Source organism: Nuphar pumila, chromosome 4 (genome assembly GCF_984573655.1).
Source record: "Nuphar pumila chromosome 4, dmNupPumi1.hap1.1, whole genome shotgun sequence".
NCBI lineage: Eukaryota > Viridiplantae > Streptophyta > Magnoliopsida > Nymphaeales > Nymphaeaceae > Nuphar > Nuphar pumila.
In genome coordinates this window covers 141415846-141430014 of record NC_143252.1, presented here as the reverse complement: position 1 = coordinate 141430014, position 14169 = coordinate 141415846, and the positions used below count along the sequence as shown (strand labels likewise).

Sequence of the window (14169 nt, the reverse complement as noted above, 5' to 3'; positions counted from 1 at the left end):
GTAAATGAAAATTTTCCATCCCCGCAAACACACCGTCACACTGGCCGTCGCCTGGGTGACTGACAGGCTGTCCGGCATGTGCGAAGCCACGACGGCCCTTTTACCGCGTTCGTGTGTGCGTGATTTCATGATTCTCTCACGTGGCGATATGTCGACGTGGCGTTTCGCTTTTTCCAGCCGTAGGATGGTGGTGGGCCCGAGATCGGGCCCCCACTCACCACTCGTGTATGTCATGACCAGCCACGTGCCAGTTGCCACCTCTTTCATTTTCTCTTTCTCTCTTTTCAATTTTGACTGGGACGTGGGTCACAAAGAGAGGGGTTACAGTTTGACTCTAATGGGGAAAGAAAGGGTTTGACTTGCCTCGGAGTTGGTAAATAACTCTTTACTTTCTTTTACCTTTTCCTTCATTTTTGTGTTATTTTTGTTTTAATTAGTAAGAGAGATAGATCTGGGCTGCCATCATTAGTACGTACACAATCTAAAGCAATTATTTAATGATGAAAATAAGATTAAGAGAAACAGAGTGGGTGATATTTTTGGTGCATAAGATATTATGTTATTCTTGTGGGGTAGGTTGAGGTTCGTTAGATGGCGATAGGTTTGTTTAGCTTAACGAGACCCTTGTTCACCCATGGTAAGTAGAAGCTATCCTCTGAGCTACACTGGGCCCATAACAACTATGAAATGGGTTTAGCCTTTAAGAAAAACTTGCTTATGCATCGTAATGGGATGATTAAGTGTTGTTTCTTGTAAAAAACAATCATATAGATCATATCTGATTGAAGAGAAAAGAACAAAAACATGTTAGCATAAAAAATAGGATCACATTGTAATTCAGATTTTCATATAACATGATATAGAAATAAAACATTTGATTCATGTACTAACAAGGTTCAAACATGTCATATAGGGTTTTAAACTAAAATCCAGACAAGATCAAAAGATCAAACATATGCATTGAACAAAATAAGAGCAATAAATAAAACAGTTATTATTCTGCGAAAGGCTAAGGCGTATAAGAACACTCTCCTTAGGGAAGATTCACCTTCACATACGGTGCAAAAAAGGTCTGGCGTCCTTCTCCCAGGATACAATAGCCTCGATGATCTGAACTGGTGCACTCCGATGGTAGATCGTCCTTCAAAGACAACCTCAACGAACGAATGTTGTAGAACTTTCCTTTCAGAAGAACACCCACAGGAAAAATCGAGAGAGAGATATAGCAGGGAGAGAGAAAACCTAAAAATGCATGAGTCACAGGCATCTTCGTATATTAAACCCCAACCCTCTAACCACGTTTTATAACCCTCGAATGGTTACAAAATGTGGAAGAGACCCATTATAAAATACGAAGTGACGTGACCCGATAACGAAACAATCCGTTATCCATTTCTCTTAATCCATTGTTTAATCCAAATAAAAACAGTAATGCGGGACAAAAGAAACATTGGACTTAGAATGGATATGGTCCTAAAGGGCCAATTACCCGAACCCGAACCAGTCTGGCCCAGCTCGACATGACACGGCGGGTGGGCGCGTGCGCACGCGTGTGTGTGGTAGCCATGTCATTCTTTTGTTTTATGGACTAAGTGTTAGAATCTCCATGTAGGTTATAAAACCCACAACCTTTTTGAGATTCTTCAATATGGGACTATTTCACATCATCAAAGTCCAAAAAATACTCCATAAAAGAGTGACCCTCATTTGTTTTCTTTATTTGAATTACCTCCTCATCTCTTACTACATCGAACATTCTCTTACAAATTCAAAGAATGAAAATAGGAGGAAACAAAGATGCAAGATGGAGTAATCACAACAGGACATATCATGCTTTCAGTAATGGTACCTTCTGGTTTGAACCACTACCTTAGTTGACAAACTTTACCCTCACAAGAACGAAGTGAACTAAAGTCTTGAACTTGAACCTTTGATGTAAGAGTGTCCATTAGCAACAATGCGATAAAAGTTCTAGTTGTAATCTTTAGAGGCGGTGCGTTAATGGCCATGTGCCTGAATCCTGTTTCATGAGTGACTTCAGGAATAACCCAATTCCTTAAACTGAGACCACACAGTCACACTTACATAGATGGGCTTCTCCGGAGATGCACTGCTAACATCTCGCCTAAAAAGTTTTGAACCCATTCAGAGTTTTAACTCTTTCTTAACTTGCAGCTACAACACCTTTTCAGAGTAATCAGGGAAAAAGACACATATACATAATATCACATTAAGAAGATGCTATCCAGTTCACCCTACAACTTGTTATTACCACATTAAACCTACTTTGTGGGATCTCCATTCAGATAGGTTGGGTTGCCACTGTAGATGAACTACTGATGGGTTTCAGTCTCATCCCCTCTATAGATTTCAGGACTAATGATTTATCTAGTCCTTTTGTTAATGGATCAATTGTGTTCTCTTTGGATCCAACATAGTCCACAACAACCACTAACTGAGACACCAGTTCCCTTACAGATTTTATTCTGACTTGGATGTGTCTCCTCTGCTTTTGATTATATTTTATGCTTTTGATCTTTGCAGTTGTGGCTATATTGTCACAATGCACAGATATTGCAGGAATTGGTTTGCTCATTAAAGGAAGTTTCTCTAAAAGTCCCTTTAACCATTTAACTTTCATTCCTATAAGATCTAAAGCATAAAGCTCACCCCAAAAGTAGACCGTGACAAGATGGATTGCTTTACTGATCTCTAGGCGACTGCGCTGCCACCCAAAGTAAATATATAGCCTGTTACGCTATAACTCCCAGAGTTCATGGCAATCCAGCTCGCATTACTATATCCCTCAAGAACGACAGAGAATCTCTTGTAATGCAAACTCAAGGAAATAGTTCCTTTCAGGTATCTAAGTACCTTGTCCAATGCCTTCCAATGAGTACGATTTGGACAACTTGTGTATCTACTTAATTTTGTCACCGAGAATGAAATATCTGATCTCGTGCAATTTGCAAGATACATCAAACTTCCAATAATCTGGGAATACCTTAATTAAGACACAGGAACACCAATCGTATTCTTATAAAGAGGAGTAGAAGGGTCATATGGAGTTGCTACAAATATTCTTTAGTTATAGCCAAATTTTTAAGTACTTTCTCAACAAAGTGAGATTGAGAAATAGCTATCCTCTCAGTTGAACGAGTCAGCTTTAAGCCTAAGATCACATTTGCAATACCCATATCCTTCATATCAAATTTACTACTAAGAAACGATTTCGTCTCATTCACAATTTCTATATTAGAACCAAACAATAAAATATCATCTACATACATACATAAAATGATACATGCATCACTTTTAACTTTGCAATATATACATTTATCAAATTCATTAACAACAAAGTCAAATGATAAAATAACTTTATCAAACTTCTCATGCCATTGTTTGGGAGTTTGTTTTAGTCCATATAATGACTTAACAAGTCTACAAACTTTATTTTCATTACCAGAAGCCACAAAACCCTCAGGTCGATCCATATAAATCTCTTCTTCAAGATCGCCATGCAAAAAGACAGTCTTCAAGTCCATTTGATGGACCGAGAGATCGTAAATGGAGGTCAGTGCAATAAGCACCCTAATTTTGGTCATCCGAGTAACCGGAGAATAGGTGTCAAAATAATCTATTCCTTCATTTTGTTTGAACCCCTTGGTAACCAGTCTCGCTTTGTACTTATTAATGGATCTATCTGGTTTTAACTTCTTCTCAAAGATTCATTTGTACCCAATAGTGGAGCTACCACGAGAGAGGTCAACCAGTTCCCAAGTGCCATTAGAGACAATGGAGTCCATTTCACTCTTTATGACTTCTTTCCAATGCCTTGCTTCAGGTGAAGCCATTGCATCTCAGAAAGTGGGAGGATCATCCTCAATAAGGTATGTGATATAGTGACTTCCCAAATCCTTGGTAATCTGTGGTCTCTTGCTTCTTCTTGGTTCAACCACTTTCTCAGACTCAATTGATCTAAAGTGTGAATAAGATGACTCAACCCCCACATCTGTCATCCTTTGTACATATTCGGGAATGAAATCAGAAATTGAAGGTCTATCTAAAGAAGAAAGATTCAGGGGTATACAAATTTTCATGGGAAATACATCCTCAAAGAATGTAGCTTCTCGAAGCTCAACAATAGAGTTTACATCTATGCCAGATATCTCAGACTTAATTACTAAAAACTTTTAGGCATAGTTGTTTTCTACATAACCCAAAAAGACAACATCTATAGTTTTAGGACCCAACTTATTCCTGTTGTGCTTTGGGAGAAGTACCTTTGCAAGGTACCCCCACACTTTGAGACATTTTAAGCTAGATTTCTTATTTCTCCATAGTTCAAATGGGCTACTATCCTTATGATTCTTGGGAACTCTATTTAGAATATGACAAGCCATATTTAGAATATCCCCCTACATATAGGTAGGTAATCTAGAACTCTCAAGTAGAGCATTTATCATGTCAGTTAGGGTTCTATTCTTTCTTTCTACAATCACATTAGATTAAGAAGAATATAAAGCGATAAACTCATAAACTATGCCAACAGATTTGCAATATTCATCAAGTTTGTTAGAGGTATATTCTCCCCCTCTATCAGACCTCAATCTTTTAAGTTTTCTACTAGTTTGTGTTTTTGCTTCATTTTTAAAAATAAGAAACTTATCAAAAGCTTCATCTTTTGATTTTAGCAGATACACATAACATTATTTAGAGTCATCATCTATAAAAGTAATAAAATATTTTTTATGATTTCTAATTAACACTTCATTAAACTCACAGACATCTATATGCACTAGATCCAATATTTTAGAATCTCTAACAATCGTATGAAATGGTTTTCTACTTTGTTTTGCTTGCACACAAATATCATATTTTTTAGTTTTATCTATGGAATGTTCAGGAATTATCTTCAAGTTCATCATGTGTTTTACAAAATTAAAATTTACATGACCTAATCTATTATGTCACAAATCAGATGATTCTATATTATACGCAACATTAGACAATGAATCAAAAGAAACATCATTCTCTAATTTATCACTGCAAACATGTTCAACACGAAGTTTAAACAAACCATTATCTAAATACCCTTTGCCAATAAAGGTTTCAAAATGTAAAATAACACCTTTATTATATTTAAAATTAAATTCACAACCCTCTCTAACTAGACATGAACCACTTAAAATATACCTTTTAACTACAGGCACATGGTGCACTCTGTGTAAAGATAGAACTCGTCCTGAACAAAACTTCAGATCCACGCATCCAATCTCCAACACCTTTGCAGTCGTGGAGTTACCCATAGTCACGGATCTGCCTGCAACAACCTGGTATGAGACAAAGACAGACTTATCAGCACAAACATGCACATTAGCCCCAGTGTCAACCCGCCACTCAGTTGACTCATAAACATGATAGATTTGCGGGTTAACAGAAACATACTCAGTACTGGTCCCAATGACCTCAGTCACCATATTGACTTGAAGCGTACCATCTGTGGTCCCATGAGCATTCCTTAGCTCAGTGCCCAACATGTCTATAGTTCCAACACGATTTTGTTCTTTGCCTTTTTCTGAATTTGGCCTTAGGTTTAAATTGGTTTTTCATTGCAGGTTTCACTTTTTGTCCCTTGCCTTTAAAAGATCCAGTCATCATATTCACTTTAGTCTATTCAATTGGTATCACCACCTGTTTCTGACTTCTATGCTCTTCCTTAATGGCTATGGCTATCATAAGATCATCCAGGGAGATCTTTCCTCTACAGTGCTTGAGATACATACCAAAGTCTACCCAAGACTTAGGAAAAATTTCCATGATGGTCATTACTTGAAACTTCTTAGGAAGTTTTATATCAGCCTCAGCCAAACTATGAAGCAAAAGCAGAAACTTGTGTGCCTGTTCAGTGATCGACTTGCCCTCAACCATCTGATATTTCAGAAACTTGGCAACCGAGTACTTCTCAAGACTTTGGTCTTCGGTATTGTACTTTTTGTCAAGTTGATCCCATAAGGCTTTAGCAGTGGTAGATGAGAAACAATATATATCGAACAAGGTATTGGACATAGCCAACAGAATGCAACCACGACATATACCATCATTCTCTTTCCACTCTACAACTGCATTAACAACAGCAGGATCAGTCTCAGAAATTGAAGGGCATTCGAGTTCTAGAACAAATAACAAGCCTATAGTCGTGAACCGGATTTTCATGCGTTGTTGCCAGCGCTTGAAATTTTGACCGGCAAATTTTTCAGGCATGCCGAACATGTCTACTTTCGGTATAAAAGTTGATGCAATCGACATGCTTAGAATCTTCTCTAAGACTGTTAGAATAAAAAATAGGATCATGTTGTAATTCGGATTTTCATATAACATGATATAGAAATAAAACATTTGATTCATGTAATAACATGGTTCAAGCATGTCATATACGGTTTTAAACCAAAATCCAGACAAGATCAAAAGATCAAACATATGCATTGAACAAAATAAGAACAAATAAAATATGTTATTATTCTGCGGAAGGCTAAGGCATATAAGAATACTTTCCTTAGAGAAGATTCGCCCCTACATATGGTGCAAAAAGGGTCTGGCATCCTTCCCTCAAGATATAATAGCCTCGACGATCTGAACCAGTGCACTCCGATGGTAGATCGTCCTTCGAAGACAATCTCAACGAACGAATGTCGCAGAACTTCCCTTTCAGAGAAACACCCATAGGGAAAATCGAGAGAGAGAGAGAGAGTAGGGAGAGAGAAAACCTATGGATATGGCCCTAAAGGGCCAATTACCCAAACCCAAACCCAAACCCGACCCGACTCAACTCGGCGCGGTGGGCGCGCGCACACGCACGTGTGGTAGCCATTACATTCTCTTGTTCTATGAAACAAGTGTTAGAATCTTCAGGTAGGTTATAAAGCCCGTACAACCTTTTTGAGATTCTTCAATATGGGACTATTCCACATCATCAAAGTCCAAAAAATACTCCATAAAAGAGTGGTCCCCATTTATTTTCTTTATTTGAATTACCTCCTCATCTCTTCCTATATCTAACAAAAAACTCATGAAAATCTTAGTTGACACAGTTCTCATATTTTAGTGGCTCGGTTTTTTTCTTTTTTTATTTTACAAAGAAAAAAGACCACCAGTTTGGCTTGGACATTCTATCATCGACTAAGAATGTTTTTTTTCTAAAAAGTGTGATTTTTATAAGAAAAAATCGGTCACCTTGGGGGTAAAAGAAATTTTCTATCAAAAATTCTTTTTGATTAGGGCAACTAGTAACCCACAACTAGGGGTATCAACATGTTGCATTTACCCAGACCCGATCAGTACCAAACCCTATAGCGTTTGGGCATGGTGACAAATAAGAAGATCCAATTAAGACTCGGGTACGATTAATACATGGATCTGGGTATAGTTTGTGAAAGTTTATACCAGACCCGGGCCCAACGCAAATTCTGACTCAGACATGAAATTTTTCAATGCAATAATGATAAAAAATAGTATTTTATAGGGTATGGCTCGAGTCTAGTTCATGTGGTTTTTATCGGGCTCGAGTATGGTTTCTCTTATAATGGGTCCGATTAGACCTTCGAACCTGATACCATACTCGAAAATCAGGGTCAGGTTTGGTTTCACTTGGGTCCGAACCATTCCCAACCCGTTGACACCCCTACCTACAACACATATCATCTCATGAGATGCCATAAAAAGAGCTTCTCCATCTTTATCATCCTTCCATCGATCGCCATTTTCAGGTCTCTCTCTCTCTCTCTCTCTCTCTCTCTCTCTCTCTCTCTCTATATATATATATATATATATATATATATATATATATATGACAGCGGGCTGATCGGCATTCCTCTCTCTCTCTCTCTGACAGATGGGGCTGATCGACACCTCTCTCTCTCATCTTCTCACATTTTTATTGTGTTTTTCTCGTGCTACACAATCAAACAGGTGAAAAAAATTATTTAAAAAAGTTATCATATCGATCAAAAACTTTTCGAAAATTTTTCTAGCTTACCCACCTAGTCCTGTGTGCAAACAAAGGCCTTCTATGTCTGTTCAATGTATTTCGTAGACACCGATTTTTTCTACATGTCAATTTTATTATGGTAAGAGTTATCTTTCGTTTCCTCAAAAAATGGGATAATACGGGATACTGAACACTCCACATGTTTGGTAATGATGATATTGAGTAAACCACCCAGCCAATTTGTCAGGGATTACTAGACGAAACAACCAACTTATGTGAATTTCCTAATTAAGACGAAATTTGAGAACATAAAAAGATTTAGTACAAGCTTACCATGGCTAGATGTAAGCCTGTTCATTAAGCACAGACATAAACCTAGTTGGCCCGATCCAAAAAAACAATTGTGCAACACACATACATCAATCCAACGTAAGTTATCGGATCAACTGATCAAGAAACTTGGATCTTGGCGAATCATTTCGATCTTAGCAGACTACGGTTTATATTGGATTCCACGTTACCTCTGAATTTGGCATTCGGTTCTACTTATTTAGAGGGAAAAGTACTTGCTGTCTTATCGGGAAATTCATCTCTCTCTCTCTCTCTCTCCTGTTTTTTTGTTGGGGGTAAACTTTGGCTTTTCAGCCATTCCGACAGCACCTATCACAAAATTGTCTTTTTCCTTTTCTCCCTTTCTTTTTTTCCCTCCGTCATAAAGAAAAATCTAAACCCACCTCACGAGAGAGAGAGAGAGAGAGAGAGAGAGAGAGAGTCTGTAATGTGTATTTAGGGTTTAGTGGGTGTGCTTGGAATACAAACAAATATAAACCAGACAGGAAGGGCAGCTGACAGAGTTGCTGGCCCATTACCATCTATCAATTATTGACACAGTGGCAAAAAAATCACATTACCAAAACCCAACAATAACAGTTTTCTTTCTATCATGCTATCATTGTGGCGTGGTGGTGCGTGTGTACCCAACATCCCATTCTCATGAAACCTCTCTATACAACTCCCAGTTCCATTAATAAAAATGGGAATGGAATTGAAGTGGGTAATATTTCAATCCCATTGTTCAGAGTTGGTTGATGAGACTCCTATGATCGAAGGCACTTGGGGAGGATGATTGTTGGTTGTTGGGCTGGAAAAACAAAAGCACAATAAGCCTGTGTGTTTTCAATTATAAAATTGCTCTCTTGGGATGCATGTGTTTAAAGGGTCCAATCTCCATCATCCCCTATACTTGGCAGCAAATAAACAAACAAATGAGTGCCCTCCTTTCCAGATAAACTCACCCTCCAGTGTGTTTCTTTAAGTAGATGTGAAGGATTAAGAAGGGTGGAACCATAATGGTGGCCATCAATTGGGCTCCACTGCTTTTGAGATTGCCAACACTAGCAAACCATATTTTATCTAAGTTTTATGTTAAACAAACCCCAGCTTGTTTTTAAGCTTTACAAAGCTTCACAGTTCAGAACGGTCGTTGGGTTTTACACAACAGAATAAAATCCCTAACTATAAATTGACCATTATCTTATTTAATAATTTTAAAAAGTTAAGGGGGAGAGGGGGAGTCTCTAACTATAAATTGACTCTTTTATCTTATTTATTAATTTGCAAAAGTAGGGAGGAAGAGGGTGGGGGTCAAACTTTATAAACCGGAAAAAGACTAAAGAACTTCTAATTACCATAAACCTTGTATTAAGAAAGAAAACTTTTATCCGCTTTTAAAAAAATCAAGGGGCAGTCCTTTCTTTCCTCTAAAGTAATCCTTCAATGTTAAAATTTTTCTCTTTACAAGATACACTCCTCGGGTCATTTATATGGAATCTGAGACTTTTTATCACTTTGTGTGTGCAAAGCCCAAAAACCGTAGTTTCCAGAGAAAATCATTTCTGATACTAATTTTAGCCTCTAGAGAAAACACTTTATAAAACACCAGGGCCAGAGAGAGAGAGAGAGCTCACGTGTATTGGGGTCGCTATAGATTTGTGCATGCAAATTACTCTATGATCAATTATTAGTGTTTGTTTCTTTGTGAGGATGTTTTTTTTCCTGGTGTCCAGAGAGAGAGAGAGAGGCTCAATTTTCGAGCAATTTGATCGGGCCTGGAAAGGGTTTTAAGAGAGAGAGAGAGAGAGAGAGAGAGAGAGAGAGAGAGAGAGAGAGAGCCTCTGCATAGTTTGTGGAAGGAGGTGAAAGCTGAAAGTCTGTTTTATGTTAGACTGAAACATTTTCTCTTTTTTCTGCCTGCACACACCATCACACGCCCCCAACCCTCCCTCCAAAACAAACATCTTCTCTCTTTTTGTGCTGATGACCCTAAACACAACTAGCCTAGATTCGTTTTAATTATTGTTCTTCTTATCCTAAAGAGGTCAGATTGTGTGTTGAGAAGAAAGCAAAGATGCTATTCAAGACCTCTTGAACCGAGAGGTACATGGTCTTGTCCACATCCTTTCTTCAAACTGTCAATGGTGTTCTCCTGATTGTTGCAGCTCGTGATTTGATAGGGATCAAGAGAAAATTCCCCACAAAGATCCATGTTTGGTACTCAATCAGCAGGCTCCACGCCGCCTCTAGGCAACTCCTATCATTCCGTATCCGTCTTTCCTTGTGTAGATAATGGAAGCAGCAAGAGGAAAAGGAGGCCCGCTGGCACCCCAGGTTCTCTCTCTCTCTCTCTAGCTTCAACATGGGGAATAACAAAGATGGTATCTCTATTTTCAATTGTTGTGGGTCATTCTTGCTAAGTAAAAGAAAAAAATAAGACTTTGGTCTTCTTCGTTTCTTCATATCAAGCCTCAACAAGGTCAAAATTCTAAATCTAAATGGTTGTTTCTTCTTTTCTTGATGTGGGCACCCTTGGTTTTAAAATGATGATAAAAGAATTGCTTTCTTACACTGTTTTTTCCAATGTTGATGTTTTTTTGTTTTTTTAATCTCATGGTGTGGATAAAGATCCTGATGCTGAGGTCGTCTCCCTCTCGCCCAAAACGTTGCTGGAATCGGACCGCTATGTGTGTGAGATCTGCAACCAAGGGTTTCAGAGGGACCAAAACCTTCAGATGCACCGCCGGCGGCACAAGGTGCCGTGGAAGCTGCTGAAGAGAGAGACGCCGGAGATCAGAAAGCGGGTGTTCGTCTGCCCGGAGCCGACGTGCCTCCACCACGATCCTTGCCACGCTCTCGGAGATCTCGTCGGAATAAAGAAGCATTTCCGAAGAAAGCATAGCAACCAGAAGCAGTGGACGTGCGAGAAGTGCTCAAAAGGCTATGCAGTTCAATCGGACTACAAGGCCCATCTCAAGACCTGCGGCACCAGAGGCCACTCTTGTGACTGTGGCCGTGTCTTCTCCAGGTCTCAACCATGCTTAAAAATCTCCTTTTTCGACTCCTTCAAATCACATCATACCAATCTAGAATAAGCAAAGAACTCTTGATGTTAATCTTGTTCTTTGAAAATCAATTACCTGTTTACTTCTTGTTGCACAGTTCAGGTTCTTAAAAAAAAGAGAGAGAGAGAGAGAAAAGTCTATTTGATTTGCTGTCACTTGATCTTCTATCTATATATGTCTTTCCTAACTCAAACTTTTAGGTTTTCTGATTGGTTGGTATTATCTTCATCTATTTCAAAAAACAGTCTTCATGACAAAAAATAGGAAGTTTAAAGCTTCTTGTTGGTTATTGTATTTGGGGCCCTTTTCTTTCATTTTAACAGACAAGACTTCCCCCATAATAAACCTTGATTCTGGATGATCACTCCTGAATTTCTTGACCAGATACTAGAAAGAGAAAAAATATATGATAAGAGTATGATAACGATTATCCTTTTTTTTATTAATTTTACCAATTCAAGATTGTCAGGTCATTGATTGGATTCTGATCCCTTTTTATTTTTTGTGTTTGTTTTTAGGGTGGAGAGCTTCATAGAGCACCAAGATGCCTGCAATGCTGGAAGAGAGCGGCAGGAAATGCAAGGTCCGCAGTCTGCCTGCTTGTCCCGAACAACTTCGAGTCCTAGACCGTCTAGTGACACCAATTTTAGTGCAGCTGCAGGTTGGCCCATCATGAAATTTCCGAGCCACCCAGCTCGGGTTGGCTCGACCACAGACCACCCTCCCCACAATCTAGAGCTCCAGCTCTTGCCTGCAACACATCCTCACTCACCCACCAAAACCACTTCCCAACAGAAAGCAGATGAAAACCATTCAACCAGATTGCAGCTCTCAATAGGCCTTGGCAGTCAAGAAGACACACCAAACCAACCCAACAAAAAGCCTGAATTTTCATGGCTGAACAGCATCAACAAGCCCTTGGACAGCCTCAACAGCAACCAGAGCTCCGCTGATCCGGCTTCGATCAACCCGTTCCGTATCGACGCAGTCTCGGCTTCGAAGCTGAAGGACCAAGCTAGGGAGCAGCTCAATTTGGCCACCGCAGAGAAGGCTTACGCAGAAGAGGCCAGGCAGCAAGCCAAACTTCAGATTGAATTAGCAGAGAAGGAATTCGCCAATGCCAAGAGGATCAGGAAGCAAGCTCAAGCTGAACTGGACAAGGCCCAGATTATGAGGGAACAAGCAATCAAGCAAGTGAACAACACCATCCTGCAGATCACATGCCAATCCTGCAAGCAGCATTTTCAAGCTGCAGCTCAACCTTCGGATGAGAATTCACTGGCTGTGAGCTATATGTCATCAGTTGTCACAGAAGGCCAAGGTGAAAACTATAACAAACACCCCACAAAAATCATAGCCCTCTAGCACATGTAAGCACTAGTGCCTTTATTCAGTTTCATTATTTAGTTTTCTTTTTTATCTCCTTTTCTGTTTGAATTCATATGGTGGTGATTATGGTGTAGATTTTGAATTAAAAGCAGCTGAAATTCCGCACTGGATTCATGTAATACCCCTCCTTTTGTAGAGAAAAAGAATTGCATCATTTTATTTATATATATATATATATATATATATATATATATATCTTTGAAAACCATAAGCGCTTAGGTTTTGTGACAATATATTTGCACCGTTTTGTTTGTATTGGGTTTTTTTTATTTATATTCTTTTTGCTTTTTTTTTTTTTAGATTTCTGGGTGGGGGGTTTGTGCAACGACTCTAGTGGTTGAGTTTATGATGTTGATTTCAAGTTAAAGGTGACCTAAATTTCAGCATTCCCTTTATGTAATACTACTTTTTGTTTTATTATGAAAAGAACTGCATCGAAAGTGTGATCTCAAGAATGCTAATTAAGATACCACAAACATGTTTAGCCTCCAGATTATTTTATTATTAAGTACTGACAGCCAGTTTGCTTTGCTTTTTCAGTGCAGATGTGGTTTACGTTAGAGGGTAAGGAATACGGATCCCGTCATTTGAAATAGGATGGATTGCATAATACATTCAATCCTAGAGATCCAATCAATGGCTAAATGGTTCTGCTGGATGGCTAGGATTGAATGTATGATGCAACCCATCCTATTTCAAATGGGATCAGTTTCGATATATTTGTGACTACAGTGCAATTCTAAATCATGAGTTCCTTAGCTTTACGATGAAAATGCGCAGTCGTCGTGTGTGTGTTCGTGTGAGTGCGCATGCATGTGCTTGAATATTTATATTATCAGGTAAGCTCATCAGTGTAAAAACCCTAGGTCCACTTTGCCCACCAAGGAGTACACTCAGCTTTGGCCTGGGTCCGGGGACTTGCATTCTTCGGTTTCGAACTTGTGACATCCTTTCGGATTGGTGTCGTTCATGAGTTGCCCTTACCAGATGAGCCGAGCCCTTATGAGTCTCAGGTCCGCTATAACATATTGTTATTTTTTTTTGTTGTGCTTGGAATGAATTTTTGGCTATTATGATAATTGATTAGAATTAAAGAGAGATGAAATTCGATATTCCTTATTACTTGGACTAATAAATTGTTGAATATTAGAGAAATCCCACAAAAATCTACAACCCCAACCTGTCATTTAGAAACACTAGTTCATCTGATTTGTTTTCTCCTTTCATCTTTGTTTATTTTTCTTTTTTCGTTTACCTGATTTGTGTGGTGGTCATCATGATATCATGATTCAGAATTAGATACCTCTATTTCTTAATGAAACCAAATTGCACTCTCTCTCTCTCTCTCTCTCTCTCTCTCTCTCTCTCTCTATATATATATATATATATATATAT

General features: G+C 38.7%; 1 protein-coding gene across 1 annotated transcript; it reads left to right on the top strand.

The window, feature by feature from the left end:
- The first annotated feature begins 10506 nt into the window (after positions 1–10506).
- LOC149841369 (zinc finger protein SHOOT GRAVITROPISM 5-like) lies at positions 10507–12933 on the top strand. The gene is made up of 3 exons (XM_090004780.1): positions 10507–10654; positions 10949–11348; positions 11904–12933. Exons 1-3 carry the CDS (start codon positions 10531–10533, stop codon positions 12748–12750), a joined length of 1371 nt encoding a protein of 456 aa, XP_089860906.1. The 5' UTR covers positions 10507–10530; the 3' UTR covers positions 12751–12933.
- Positions 12934–14169: the final 1236 nt, after the last annotated feature.

Bases quoted from the DNA above. Each gene is read 5' to 3' on its own strand.
- LOC149841369 (XM_090004780.1), top strand. From the start codon at position 10,531: ATGTTTGGTACTCAATCAGCAGGCTCCACGCCGCCTCTAGGCAACTCC. The intron at 10,655-10,948 runs GTTCTCTCTCTC...GTGTGGATAAAG, and splicing joins GAGGCCCGCTGGCACCCCAG to ATCCTGATGCTGAGGTCGTC. The intron at 11,349-11,903 runs GTCTCAACCATG...GTTTGTTTTTAG, and splicing joins TGTGGCCGTGTCTTCTCCAG to GGTGGAGAGCTTCATAGAGC.